The 15,350-nt window shown below is 33.6% G+C and overlaps 1 protein-coding gene across 1 annotated transcript; it reads right to left on the bottom strand.

Moving 5' to 3' along the window:
* Positions 1-650: 650 nt before the first annotated feature.
* On the bottom strand, positions 651-4,751 carry LOC107873245 (ethylene receptor 2). The gene is made up of 3 exons (XM_016720011.2): positions 4,079-4,751; positions 1,749-3,589; positions 651-1,379 (listed from the first exon to the last, which is right to left on the bottom strand). The coding sequence occupies exons 2-3, from the start codon at positions 3,495-3,497 to the stop codon at positions 837-839; spliced, it is 2,292 nt and encodes a 763-aa protein (XP_016575497.2). The 5' UTR covers positions 3,498-3,589; positions 4,079-4,751; the 3' UTR covers positions 651-836.
* Between the last annotated feature and the right edge of the window lie 10,599 nt (positions 4,752-15,350).

Here is a 15,350-nt window from a genome sequence, read left to right as displayed (position 1 = left end):
GGACTCGCAACTACTTCAACTATAAATAAAGATCAAAATCAGACTATATCAAGGATATCTCAGTCTACTATCACACTCCACCTATAGCAACCCTAATTCGAGACAAACATGTAGTAGGATTTCATTATCAAATTATTCTCAACTTTAAATTCCAGTTAACGAATATTATTTAATCAATGGGGGGATGCATTTTCTTCAAATTGAAAATGATGCAGCAAACAACAAAGACGAAAACATTTTGCAAGGTTATGAAACTAAAAGTACACAATCCAAGAGAGAGATTGGCATACAAGAATTAACTAGCTTCTTCATAGTCATAACTCATAAGTATGTTTAGTCTCATCTTAATGAAGTATTTTAGTATAACCGTGAATGCATATTCATAGAAGCCTACATTTTAGATCGATCAGCTTTTTGAACAATCTTCACCCAAAATTTTCAATTGGCAATAGATATTCATCCAAATGCAAATCTAATAGCAAGAATTAAGTGCTCCATGACTTAGAAATAGAGCTTTTCTCGAGGCACTTCCCAACAGTAAGTAGTTCAGTTCTAAGGACAGATTAGTTAAATTCTGAATTGTTAAGCTCAATAAAATGTGGAATGGGCAAAACTGGCAGTCAAATCTTTTAGAGCTGAGAACTTTTATGTGAGTCGAAACGACGATATATTTTCTTTACCATTTTGATTTCAAAAATTGTATGTATGTTACATTGTATGCTGGAATCTTCAGAGGTGGGAAGTGGTTGGTCCAAGCAATTTCATTTGAACATATAGCATTAGGTTGTTGATGAAGCCTTTATATGCTCCACTCCTATAATGCACCGTTAACATCATCACATCATTCTGCTTGCCCGTAGCAGAACCTTCTGAAGCTCATCAGCAATCCCTGGCAACAGCACTGGTTTACGAATCAGTCCATTCATTCCAATCTGCAGACATCTTCCAGTAACATCTTCATCAGCAGTTGCAGTCAAACCAACTATCAATGGCCAGCTGCGGCTACCAAACTTCCGAATTTTCATGGTTACTTCGAAACCATCCAAATCAGGCAGGTGAAGATCCAAAAGGACGATTTGGAATGAGGATACAGCAGGGACAAGAACACCAAGACAGTCGCATCCAGATGAAACTGCAGACACGCTGCATCCCAATTTTTCAAGTAGTTTCCTTGTTACCGCTCTATTCACATCATCATAATCTGCTAACAGAACTTTAACGCCTTGGAGGAGTGAGTATGGATGCGAATGATCAGAAGATTCCCCATATTCAGGAATGCCTATGGAAATTGACGGCCGCAATTGAAGCCCAAGAACGACCGCCATGCTTTGATCAAAACCTTCTCGATTTGGGATTACCCAGATGTCTCCTTGCATCAACTGTTCATCATTTTCGCATGCCAGAAAGAAGTTAGTGCCAACCCCAAATAACAACTTTATGCACTTGAAGTTAAACGCGGGAGGGGGGAACCAAGATCCAGGGCACTACCAACTTCTACGCATGGTTTCAGATTTCATTGCCATCCAATTGCAGGAGAAATTTCAAAAACTAGCCAGCCTGCCTAACATTATTATGCCCAAGTAATAATAACTTTATCTTCTATTAACATATAAGAGGGTGATTTTATCAAAGTTAAGTGTCTAATATTACCACAGAAGGAAGAGACTAGAACCAAATGCAACAGTTAAGTGTATAAACTCCAGTTAAATTGACACATACTCAAATGTTGGTATTTAGCAATAGAATACCTGAACCAGCTTTCTGCACACAGTGAAGCTCAAGCCTTCATCCATCTCCCTAGTACAACTTTTTTGACTATATTGCGGCAACGTGGATGTCATCCCCTCTGGCTGAGAGTGCTTATTGCTTGTTCCAACTTCAAACCTGATATAGGCATTCTCACGAGATGAGTTTGACCTCCTTGTTTTCCAAGCTCCACCAATGCCTTCCCTACTTGCACTTTCTGGCAGAACCCTAAATGTGAGAAACCCTCCATTGGGGTTCTTCAAAAGATTTCCAACCATATGAAGAATAACTTGAAAGACTCTTCTTTCATCACCCACAACATGATTTGGCAAAGATTTGTCAACCTTGATGGAAATATTATAACCCCTATACGCACACAAACACTTGGCAAGACAGGCAGCTTCTTTTATCATGGAATGCAGCTGAAAATGCCTCATCTCCAAAGGGAATCTACCATTGTCCTTTGTTGAAGTATCCATTACATCATCTATTAGGGTTGACACAACATTACTGGTTTTCACCATTGAATCCACAAGAAGTCGCTGCTCATTACCCAATTTTTCATCTTGCAACAAGGAGAGCAGACCCAATATTGAGTGCATGGGCCTTCTCAGCCCATGGCTCATAACCTTCTGAAATGCATTCCTTGCTTGACTCGCCCTAAGTGCATCCTGCTTTGCTTGTTGCAGAGCGCGGTTTTGCTCTTCCAATGTTTCTCTCATATGCTGAGACTCTTCAAGAATAGCAGCATGGGACAGAGCTACCGCAACCTGATCAGCCACGACCCTGACTATCTCAATTTCCTGGTTGCTCCATGATCTACCTTGTTCACCAGGTAGAACCAAAACCAGAATGGCATAACATTCTGGGACAAGTTCTGGGGTTCCACCTTTGAAGTTCGACACTTTCAGCATCGGCATCCTAATTGCAGCCACAGGTCCTGGTTCCCTACTCCCTCCACTACTCGCAGCAGCAAGTGGGGAGTCAGCATTAAGTATCTTTACTCCATCACTCTCCTTAATCTGTATTACATCTGGATCACTTCTTGGGATAGGTAAATTATACCCACTGTTAAAGCTTCTGTCCCTCAGCTCATGAATTAGGTTCATCTCAGTTTTACTCTCATTGGGCTTCCAAACTGCACAATTATGCAAATCCAGTGTCTTGGATAGCTCCACCAGAGTTGTGTAGAGTATCGTATGACGGTCAAGTGACTTTCGGATCTCCTGTGTAAGCATCCGCACATGCCACCCAGCTTCCTTTTGCATCTTTATCAATCCAACTTTTCGATCAAGATCCCAAGTCTTCTTTTTCAGCATAAATTCCCTCACCTTGATTTTGAGCAGCATAGGAAAGAGGGTGATAAGGGTTATAGCCGTGGCGAAGGATACCAGTGCAGTGAGGACTTTAAAAATGGTTAAAGCAAGCATAAGCTGAAATGGGTGTTGGCCATAGTACGTCCAGAAATTGAGCAAATGAGTCATCCCACACAGAACAATGAATGCAATAAATTCAAAGAGCACCCATTTGAATGGAAAGTTAGAACAGCTGACAAAGTAAAGGAGCTCAATTGGGATGGAAAAATAGGCAATCGCAATAAAGAGATCACTGATCTTTTGGCACTCTAAGATACTCTCAATGCTCCAAAATCCCTCATCATCACAGTTACATCTCGGGAAACCATTATCAGCAGCCGACAAGGAAACAAGGAACGATGAAATTAACAAAGCTAATGCTAATATCCTCAACATTGCATTCAATTGACCAAGTCTTCAGCCCATTTACTATGCCTAACAAATATCCATTTCAGAACCGATACTTCTTAATCAAGAATCATTAGAACCTGACAAATCCAACGACGTATGCATAACACAAGTTGTCAATTTCATTTTCCAGTTCAACAATTTGCAGCAAAAGAACATGAAGACACCATTAAAATTTAAAAATAAAAAATAAAAAAAGGATGACTCACTATAAAATTTCAGGAATAGATACAAATGCATGCACCAACACCCACTTGCTATAATATAACATAGGTTGCATAAATTCCGAAAAGGATATTTTCTTACAAAATTGGTATTTTCAAATAACTATTAAATCAATCCTAAATAAATATGGGAGTCAATAAGTCCACTATCCACGTCAACCCATAATCACCCAAATACAAAAATCAGAACCAATTACACCACTAAATTAAAATAAGCGTGAAAAAAAAGAAAGCAACCTGCTGCACTAAAGCGCTAAGCACAGTTCCAGGGAAGGGCCAAACCATAAATTCAATTAAAACATGAAAAAGTGAAAGAAAAACAAAAGAATTACAGAGCATAATTACCTGAAGAAAATAATAAATACACATAGTTTCTCGGAGAGCAAATTCCAGAAGAAGTCAATCTAATTGTGAGATCTTATCATTTTCCCACATGCAGATCCCAATAATAAATATATATACAGACTACTTGGGCATATCATCTTCTTATACAAAACTCCATTTCTCCCCCACCCATCCCCCTACGTGCATTGGTATCATCAACAACTCCATATGATCCAATTAATCAAAATGGGTACCACATTATGACCCGTATTCAGAACTTCATATACCCCGACCACCACGGAAACTGGAGGTGATTAAGGGGCAAAACTGGAATTTCACTTCATTAATTTCCTTGTATAAACCAAGCTGAAAACAGAAATACAAACAAGAACTCAATATTCGTACTATCTATACTCTTTTAAAACAAATAAAACTACTTAAATTCTGAAGGAATTTTAGTACGCAAGTTATGTTGCATTAGTACTTGAAGAAAGAGACTGCATATATAGAGAGAGAGAAGTAAATGGTTTTGCTAGCGCCGTTGTTTGCTAGTATTAAGAGAGAAGAAAATGGAAGCAAAGTGTGGGAGGAGGAGAAGAATCTAAAGTAGGGGGTGGGGTAGAGGAGGGGCCCACACACCTTACATGAAGAGAACTTAGACGCACTTTTGTTCAATAAAGAATTCATTTTCTTCATCTATTAGATTAGACTCAATTATTATTTTATTCAAATCTTTCAAATTTAAAGGTGCGTTGATGTAGCGAGCAAAGTTATTACTCCCTCCATTTAAAAAAAATGATTTAATTTAATTTGACTCAAAATTAAAAAGAATTACTTTTAAATTTTATGATATTAAATTAAAGATATATTAAATTTATCAAAATATTCTCCTATCTTGTGGTTTTAAACATGTGATATGAAAAGTTAAAATTAAAAAATTACTAAAAAGGAAAAGAAATTATTCTTTTTTAAACGGACTAAAAAGAAGAGTAGATCATTCTTTTTTAAACGTAGAGAGTATCGTAATAAAATTTATAGGTCACAAGTTTAAAAATAATGTAAGACAAAAATAAAAATAAAATTACATATAATAAACTTTATAATTTAATCTTTTTTAAATTTTACATATAACGGATGTATTAGTACACTTTAAATCTTTCAAAATCTATTACATTCTCTCTCTTGGTTTATATATATATATTTATTGAGTTTAGACGTATCGAGCTAGAAAAGAATGTAATAGCCCACGTGCCAAATATAGGATCTTGGAGGAGCGTGAAGAAAATTAATATGTATGGAAGACATACAGGTTGGCCGGACTGGACGTAGAGGACCCCTTGGTAAACGGGGAGGCTAAGGTGAGCTGAAATTTCGCCGTTTGAGAAATTATTTCCTAGTATACAACCAATTTTTTTTGTTTGAGAAGTATACAACAATTATATCATGTATATATTCTTTTAACTGAGTATATTTACCATATATCGCTTTAATTCAATGTATTTAAAATTTAGTTTCTTTCAGATTAAAAGTTTACTACTACTACAACACTATACATTCCCACAATGCCACGTCAGAGCTAGAAAAGAAACACATTAAAAGTTTAATAAAGTTTACTAAAATACTCCATCCGTCTATAAATATTTATCTACTTTTAACTTGAAACATATCTTAAATAATAATAAATTAAAGAGTAATTTTATTATATTACACTTTGAATATAATAAATTTTTACTTTAAAAAATAAGTTATATATTATATTTAATATCAACAATAAAATAAGTATAAATAAATAAATATATATGAACAAATAAAAATAAACGAAAATATAAATTTTAAGCAGATTAAAATACTCGTAATAAATATTGCACCTAAAATAGACAAACTACTATGAGTAAAACCTAAAACAAATAAAGGTTATTATGTACCACCACACCCATATTATTCCATTTCTCTCATTTTGTTCTATTTCATGCAACATGCATGATTAGTGCATTTAGGGATCGTTTGATTACAGCTAGTAAAAGTTATGTGAGTAATAGTAATGAGGGATTTAATTATTTATATTTTATTATTATTTATTTATCTATTATATAATCAAATGATACATAAATTTGTCATAACTTAAACATTTTTAATTATATGACACTATTATATACCGTACTTAATATGTTGAATTTTATACGAAACAGCAATAAGCTAAAGCTATCATTCATGATCATCAGGCTGAATGCATAAGCGGCCCATTGAACTTGTGGATTTTTTTCATTTAGATATCTCGATTATGAGCCCGTTTGGATAAAATTAAAAAAAAATAGCTTTTTAACTTAAGTGATTAAAAGCTTAAAATAAGTGCTTATAAATTAAGCAGATAAGTGTTTGGATAGAAGTACTGAAACTGGAAAAAAGTTATTGATGCATTTGGTAAACAAGTAATGTTAAGCACTTTTTTGTTGTTAAATGACTTAAATGTCCTTAAAGTTATTAACACCATAAATAAGGTGAATTATTTATAATTTTTAATTTTAAAATAAAATTTTGAACAAACCTTCGATTAATGATAGATTCGATGAAAAAAAAGAAGAAAGATGAAGAGGAAATTGGAGGTAAAACGAAGAGGCAAAGAGAAAAAAAAACTATATATTTAAGCGCTACAAGTTTAGGATATTGTTGGAATTGGAGGAAAATATAAGGGATAAAAAGGTAAATGTTTTTGGTCAAACTTAAAAGAATTTTAATCTAAAAAGCAAAAAGCTGGGGTACCCTGCTTCCCACTTTTTGATTCTTTTAATCAGCTTTTAGCTTTTTTTTAAGCACTTTTTAGTTTTACCAAACACCTTAAAAAATTAAAAAGGAGATTAAAAGCTGGTTTGACAAGATTTTAATCCTATCCAAACGGGCTCTATATGTGTTACCTATTAAGGCTGCATTTGATTTTTTAATATTCAAATGTCTGAATCTGAATGCATATCTGAATGATTAAGATGTTGTATCTAGATCTGAAAATTGAATGATTAAGATTATTTATTTTTCAACATCTGAATATACAAAAAAAAAATATTTGTATATATAATAAAATAAAAAATACAATTCAAATAAAAAATTAATTGTATATCAGAAAAGTGTGTAATTTAATACAACAAATTATTATTTGATTGAAAAAAAATATTTATGCTTGTTATTGATAGCAGAGATAGTTTATAATGGTGGTTGCGGTGACAATGATTGATGTTAGTGATTAATAATGTTAGTAGTTATAGTTGTAATGATTGGTATTATAGTGACTGTTATGATAGTGGCGGATGATAGTGGTGATAGTGGTTGTGATGTGACATTGTTTGATGTCAATAGTTGGAGGTGTTGATTGTGAAGGATGAAAAATGAATGCATGATGGTTGATGATGTGTTGGTGTTAGTTGGAGATGTTGTTAGTTGTGGTGGTGGAGATGGTTGTTAGTAGAGATAAATTGTAGCGATGATAGTGATTGAAGTGATGGTAGAGGTGGCGTTACTAGCGACAATGGTAGTGGCTGTCGAAGAATGTGTGGAGGTTGTGATAAATTAGTGGCAGTTAGTGGTGATGCTAGTTAGTCGATAGTTGGGATTAACCGGTAGTGGTTGATGATGGTGGTGCAGTTGACGATGGTGGTGGCGGTAAATATAATTAGAATAATAGAGGTAGTAGGTGTGGTAACGGTTGACAATAGTAGTTGGTAGCGATATTTATTGTCAATTGTGGAAGTGGTTGGTGGTGGTAGGTGTTGGTTGACAATGATGGCGGTGGCAAAGGTGGTGACTGATGATTATGAATAGAGTGATGGTGAATATTATCCAACACCAAAATACCTCTTCAGACTTATTAAGACTTGATTCTAGATTTAAATGATTAAGATCTATTCAAACCTATTAAGAGCTAAAATATTAATTAAAAAAAATAAATGTTCTTAATAGTCAGAAGTCTGAACCATTCAGATTCAAACCACCATTAAATGTAAACAAATGAGCCCTAAACACCTAATGTATATTCAAAGTGTATCTATCAGACACTTCATTGACAATCCCTTAGATATAGACAATTCCTTAGAAAATTAACGCAAGACTTTCACACACTCTGACATAAAAAAGGGTGAATTATGAAGTGACATGTGGCAAACTAAAAAAAATTATATTTTCTTTATTAGAATTATCCTCTCACCCCTCTCCACCCCCAACCCTTTCCTAGTGTCCTCTTCTTGGCTCTTCCTTATTACAAAACCACATCCCACCATTAATGCTATCATGAACTTTCTTCCTTTATTTCCTTAAAAATACTTTAAATTATTTAATTAAAAATAAATTATTGATCCTAAAACTCTTTTACGTTTTAATAATTTATTTGAATACTTTTTTATTTTATATTTATTTTTTAAAAATAGTTTTTTACACCTACTATGCTTTCTTCTTGTCCCCTTTCAAAATTCCAACTTTTACCTAAGTTCCATCATTAACAACAACATCTTTTCTTCCTCTTTCACGTTTTGTTATCAATAATAAATGTTGTCAAAATTTGAAACTACCAAGAAATCAAATAGGTAGAACTCTGTGATTAATTATCTTAACAAATTTACTCATGGATTATGCTCAATCATGTATTACAGTACTTTTTTTTATTTCAAAAAAGGATTCACCTAGTTATATTGATGTTGCTCTAATTAATACTACTTGTAGTTTTTTTTTCCGCCTTCTGAACATAGCAGGTAAAGTGAAGAAACAGGACCTCCTCTAAAGGTGAATAAGAGATCGTTGTGAGAGTATTGAGGGCAATGACGAAGAATGTGTTGAAAGGAAAAAGATTGAAAGAGAGAGATATTTAGGAAAAATATCTCTCACATGCCTAGAATGAGTGAGCTGCATTTGCTATGCTACGTCGGCCAAATGTGTTTAATAGACTGTAATACCCCGCAAAATCCTCTTTCAGTCTGAGCCTTAGAGCGTATTTGGTAAAGTAAAAATCCGAGTCAAAATGTTTAAGAAATATCCTCCCAAGTATGAAATACTTTGAAATCGTGTGGGAATCTATTTGAGCATGAATTAAGATCATAGAGGTCCCCTAACTCGTGAACGAGTTGAAAACTTTTCTATCGTTCAAGTTTTAGTGACTGTCATAATTTGGGTTAACTTAGATCGACCATAACTCGTTGTATATGAAGAACTAGGTGGATTTCTATATATCAAATGAATGATCTTTGAATTAGCTTTCCAACGATACCAATTTTGCCTAAATTCGATATCGAAGAAAAGAGTTATGCCCATTTTACTTCAGCATGTCAAGCTGGAAAACGGTGACGACGTTTCTGACAGGCTATCACATTTCTGACGACCTTTTTGACAACGTCGTCATATTATGACGACATTTCTGACGACGTTGTCAGCCCTAGGTAGAAAATCAATAATTTGGACCCTTTTTGTGACGACCATTCGTGACGGCTTATCACAGATCTGACGGCCTATCACGGATGGCGTCAAGTATATTTTTTCAGCAATTCAAGGACATTTTTGCAAGGGTATTTTGGTCATTTCCCACCTTTTTGAGCCTCTATAAATATGAGGAACCCTTATTCAAACCCTAATTCCATCATTTTCTTTTCCAATTCTCTTAAGAATATCTAGGGTTTCATTCAAGAACCCTAATCTTCCAAAAATTCATCCATAAATTCTTCAAGGTTTCTTAAAGAATCAAGTTCCTCATAGTGTGGGCTTCAAGAATTTATTTATTTCAAGTGTGGATAAAGTTTCAAACACTAAAGTTCTTCCAATTTCAAAGGTTAAGGTATGTAGATGTTGATTCTTGGGTCCCTTTCATCCAAGAAGCTCAAGAACCCTTTTTAAAACTAAAAGATTTTTATGTTTATGAGTAGTAAATGATTTGTATGAGTTGAAATGGATGTTTAATGTGTTGTTGAGTTTTGATTTATGTTTTCCTACAAAATTTTTGAGCTTTGACCCTAGTATGTGGAATTCATGTGATGTTTGTGATAAACCCTCTTGAAGTTGTTTTTTCATGTGATGTGTCCATGACTTTTGGGTGTAAAAATGATTAAATAAGTGAAGAACGTTCCCCATAGGTTTGATAAAGAGCTTAGGTGAAGCATAAGGTCCACTATAGTATGTTGAATAGGAAACCCCAAATTGTGAGCTAGTCCATACGTGCCTAGTGTTTGATAAAATACCTTAGTGAGTGAAATGTGCCAAGATAGCATGAAATCCCCAAGTAGGTGTAAAATCGATCGTGTCTAGTGGTTGTTGAAAGACCCTAGTGAACAAGTAGAGATATGATGGTTGTAAATTCCCCAATTTCGTGCTCTTTGATATATGCTAAGCTTTTAATACATGTCAAGTGGTTAGCAAGTAAATAGTGACGTGCTAGTATGAAGTTTCCCCCAAATCAAGTGATATCCAAATACATGACAAAACTGATATAGGTATGAAGTACTTGATGTAAGATCTCGTTGAATAGGGTATAATCTAATAGCATGTCTTCCCTAGGCTAGTATATGATGGTGAACCGATGTTGATGATCCTTCAAGGTTTGGAATAACCCTTTTGCAGTTGTGATGATGAATAGAGGTCTATGTTTCCTAAATGCTTAATGTGATGTCCTAAGGATCTTGAGAGGGAAAGTATGTTATGATGCCCAACTACTTGAAGTGATGCTTTAACGATTGTGATGATACATGAATTATTGTAATAATGAATGAATGCTTGTAATGATGAATAAATGCTTGTAATGATGAATGAATAATTGTAGTGATGAATGGATGATCGTGATGATGCATCAATGATTTGTGATGAAGAATGATTATGTCTTACTTTTATGTTATTAAGTCCTGGGGGTATTTATACCTGAAAATAAAGATGTTGTCTAGAGCCCATGTCAGTTTCTCGATAATTCCAATCGAGCCATGATTCTCAAAACTCAGTGAACTATAGAACTCTGTATACTCAGACAAGTGCGAAGCTTAATAAAGCTCAGTAATCTTAGTTATCTCTGTAATCTCTATATCGCTAGTAATCTAGCTTCAGATCTGTAATCAGCTCAGTTCTAATAGTATTCAAGTGATTCAATCCTAATCTCAGAAACAATTCGAGTAATCTATTCTAGCTCTGTATCGTCAGTCAGATACCGTGATTCGATATCTTTTTCGTCAGATACGGAACCAAGTAATCTAGCGTAACTCAGTCAGACCTTTTGAGTAATATGATCAGTTTCAGATTCAGTTCAGCTAGTGTTCAGTTGAGAATTCAGTTCTGAGTCTTTCCGTTGGTAGTAGAAACTAGAACTGAGCGAGCTCAAGAATGGGAACTCACCTACTAGTAGAGGGGGTGATTCTTAGAAGCAATCCTTGTGCTCCAAAACTACGTAGCTAGCATAGGTTGAGACATCACACCTATTAGTTGAGGGTGGATGAGAGACATCATACCTGCTAGTTGAGGGTAGATGAGGTGGCTTGACCTGCTAGATGAGGGCTCTACCGTTCTCATTTGAGGACCTACTAGATGAGGGTCACATAGAGTTGTCTTTACCAGTGGCGTGGTAATGAAACCCATCCAACTGGGGCACAGGTTGGACCCCACATGTGGTAGGTCTGGGCATGTCAGTTAAGTGACTACTTCCCATAGTTTCAGTTCCAGATTCAGAATCAGTCTTCAGAAATCAGGACTGTCAGATACAGTCATCTATCATTGTGAGGAACTCAGATAGTTCCATTGATTTATGGGCCATCCCATCAGATAGACTTAATCTCACATACAGTTATTTGATATTATATTCAGAGATATGCTGTCAGACAGACTTGATCACAGTATCAGATTTCTATTGAGTATTCTTGTTGTCAGATTCAGATATAATCATATTTCTTATCATTGATAAAGCTTTCGAAATCATCTGTTAGAAAGGTTGATCTGTAATCCTGTCAGTCAAAAGCAGTAAGTCCAAGAATTCAGTCATTGATGTAAGAACATCCAGATCCTCAGTTATCAGTATCAGATGAGTCAGTGATTCAGTATCTCAGTGTCAGTAGTGAGTTCAGTCTACAGTAAAGTGGTATTTGAGTTTCAGTATCTAGAGTTGCGATAATTGTGTTCATGTTCTATGCATTCATGTATGTGTTCTCATGCGGCATTTTCATGATTATTCAGTTTAGATATTGTGCATGCATGAACCCTTGCATTAGCCTACCCCATCTACATACTCAGTATATTTTTGTATTAAGACATTTGCGCTATGGTGTTTTATTTGACACCATAGGTTCAGAGGCACAGGGTCCAGTTTATCCTCAACAATTTGGTCCCAGTTAGCAGCAGTAGCAGTTCATCCTCTTCTTTCGAGGACGAGTCTCAGTTTACTACTGTTGTTTCAGACTTTGTTTATTTTCTGTTGATGGAGTTAGTTGGGGACATGTCCCATCAACTCCACAGCTCAGACAGTTAGAGGCTTTTCAGACGGATGTATTAGTATTTAGTTTTCAGTTTTGAGTATGTATAGATGTGTTGAACCTTATGGCAAGTTTCCGTATATTTTTCCAGATATTATGCAGTGTACAGGTACAAATATCAGAAAAGGGTTAGCTTGTGGTCCTTCGGGTCCATAAGCACTGCGTGACGTCTCGGGATGAGATCTCGGGGCGTTACAGACACACTTTATAATAAGTTTAGAATTTCAATAGAAAAATGACCTAATTGAGGCGCCAACATAGAAAGAATCAACAAGTTTAGGGCATTTTTTTTTATGTATTCCGCTTGATAATTAACTACTAGTAGTATTTAGTTAATTTTTCTACCCAACAACAAAACCATCCAGGTTAGTGCAGGATGTGACCTAAACATTTTAACTGGCCTCTCATACTATTCTCTGCTAGTTACATCAGAATCGGTGCTAAGTCAGATCCAAATTTTAAATATAAAAATAATTACATTTTAATTTAAAAAATTTGATTTGGATCGTCATTTTTATCGCGTAATTAATATAATTCGGAGGCACATATTATATATATATATATATTGTTAATAAGCCTTTAATAATTATTGATTTTCTTAATCACTCAACATGTAAAGTTAATCCAACAGAAAACATCAAAAGCTATAAAAGGAATGGATTATTAAAAAGTAGACTTATCTAATGCCGAAGAAATACAAGCGACTCGATATTCTGCAAGGACTAAAGTAACATGATTAAGATTAGACTCCATATTTTATAAAGTAACGTAATTTAAATTATGTAGCAATAATTAAAACTTAAAAAAAAATCATAAACTAAAAAATGTTGATTTTTTTAATGAATTTGAGAATTTATAATTTCTTTGTCTATAGATATAAATAGATTTACATTAAGTATTAATTTCACTCATAATATTTCATGTTGCACAAGTTTATCCTAATTAAATATGTTGATTTAAGTTCAGTTTCTAGACGAATTAAGAAATAAAACTAACTTCATTAAATGAATTTCAAGAATTATTTTAATTCTTCATATATAATATATTCTTAATATATTAATTTTTCATTAGAGTTGAAATTTATAGTATCTTCTTTTAATAATTTTTAAAATATTTATATTTTAATTTAAGATATTTAAGTTTATCTAATTTGATTTATTTTTCAAATTTATCAAATTGACTCTCTAAAAAATAAAATGTGTCATGAGACTAATTATTAGTATAATCTAATAAAATGCTTTGGTTAGAAAGGAAAATGTGACTTTGAAGTTGCCTAAATTTTACCATGTACAATAACAAATAATGTGAAGTGTAAAATACTATGATGTTTTCAATTCTGGCATACTCCTCAAAAATTACTTACCTGCAAAAATAAAAAGTACTTCTACTTATTACCCTCAAGTAAGTAGTACAATTTAAAATGATTTTTTTAGTTATGTATAAAATTTAATTATCTAAATAAGAATAATTTCTTTAAAGAAAGCTATTAATATCTTTTTGATGTGAAGAAACCATTTATTTTGGATTTAGTTCAAAAATTAAAATTAATATGTGCTCCTCAATCATCTTTTTCTAATCCATATTTAATTTGCCACACCACTTAAAAAATAATAAATCAAAGAATATATATATCACCCCTTTTGATTATGCCATTTAAATACTGAGAAATAAATAATATTTAATAGTAAATATAAAATAAATATAAAATACTAAACTATGTCTTGATTTTTTTAAGTCGAACAAATATTTTGTCACTATTCAAAGTAGACATGTATTGACACTTGTCACATCCACCGGACAAGTAAGGCTAGCCCAACCCAAAAAACAAGAGTTAAAGGAAATTCAAGAGCGGAAAACAAAAGAAACAGAAGAACTCTAAATATACATATATATATATATGTGTATATATATATATACGAGAAACAAGTCTCAAAGATACGCCCAGGTCTGGTTGTCATCAGTATAAGCCTCTAATACAAATTCAACTAATAATAATCGTCTAAAATATCTTAGATGTGAAATATAACATAAGACATAAATAGAGAGATCCAAAGATATTTTGAAGTCCATCAGTCACTGCCTCAATCTCTGCAACATCAACTCCGACAGAACACCATCTACTAATCAAATCAATACTTACACGGGAAAAAAAAAGAAAAAGAAAAAAAACAACAAGGGTGAGTATGAAGAGAAAATTGAAGGAAAGGTGTCTTTTAAGTCTTGAATGAACGATTAGTGATATTGACAACCTTAAAGGGTCAAACATAATTAAGAAACTTAATTAAGTTAATTGTGGACTTAATAAATATTTTCAAAATTTCTAATTTTTTCAAAAATATAAATCAACCTACACCCCTCTCCTTTCTAAATCAATCGTCTCTTTCCTCTCTTTCTCTCTCGACAGTCTCTCTCAACTCTCTCCCAACCAACAGTTCTGCAAAATTTCTTCCTTCAATCCCCGGCAACTTCAAGCTTGGCGATAAATAGCTGGGCGAGTTCTTTTTTGACTTTCAACCGTCAATCGACGTGACAAGCAGTGTTCTCCGGCGACAATAACTTCGAGTTCTTCGTCGTCCCGTTTCTTCTTTCACAGGTAAAAAATTATTTCTTTTTAGTTATGAAGAAATAGAGGAACTTGAGTCAACTTCTTTTCTAGTATTGGTTAACAATTTCAATATTTCTTACTTAAATTTGAAATGTGAACTGAATAAAACCCTAATTTCTGACATTTCTTCTCCACTCTTTTCGGTGTGAAATATAATTTTTTGTTGTTATTGTAGTTCTTGTTGTCGAACTTTTCATTAGATTTATTGGTAATTTTT

The sequence above is a fragment of the Capsicum annuum genome, chromosome 6 (genome assembly GCF_002878395.1).
Source record: "Capsicum annuum cultivar UCD-10X-F1 chromosome 6, UCD10Xv1.1, whole genome shotgun sequence".
Classification (NCBI taxonomy): domain Eukaryota; kingdom Viridiplantae; phylum Streptophyta; class Magnoliopsida; order Solanales; family Solanaceae; genus Capsicum; species Capsicum annuum.
Note: the sequence above shows the minus strand (reverse complement) of the source record. Positions and strands in the feature narration are given on the sequence as shown.

Coding starts and splice junctions, on each gene's coding strand:
- LOC107873245 (XM_016720011.2), bottom strand. CDS start 3,497: ATGTTGAGGATATTAGCATTAGCTTTGTTAATTTCATCGTTCCTTGTT. Junction 1,380..1,748: donor TGTGCAGAAAGCTGGTTCAG/GTATTCTATTGC, acceptor AATGATGAACAG/TTGATGCAAGGAGACATCTG.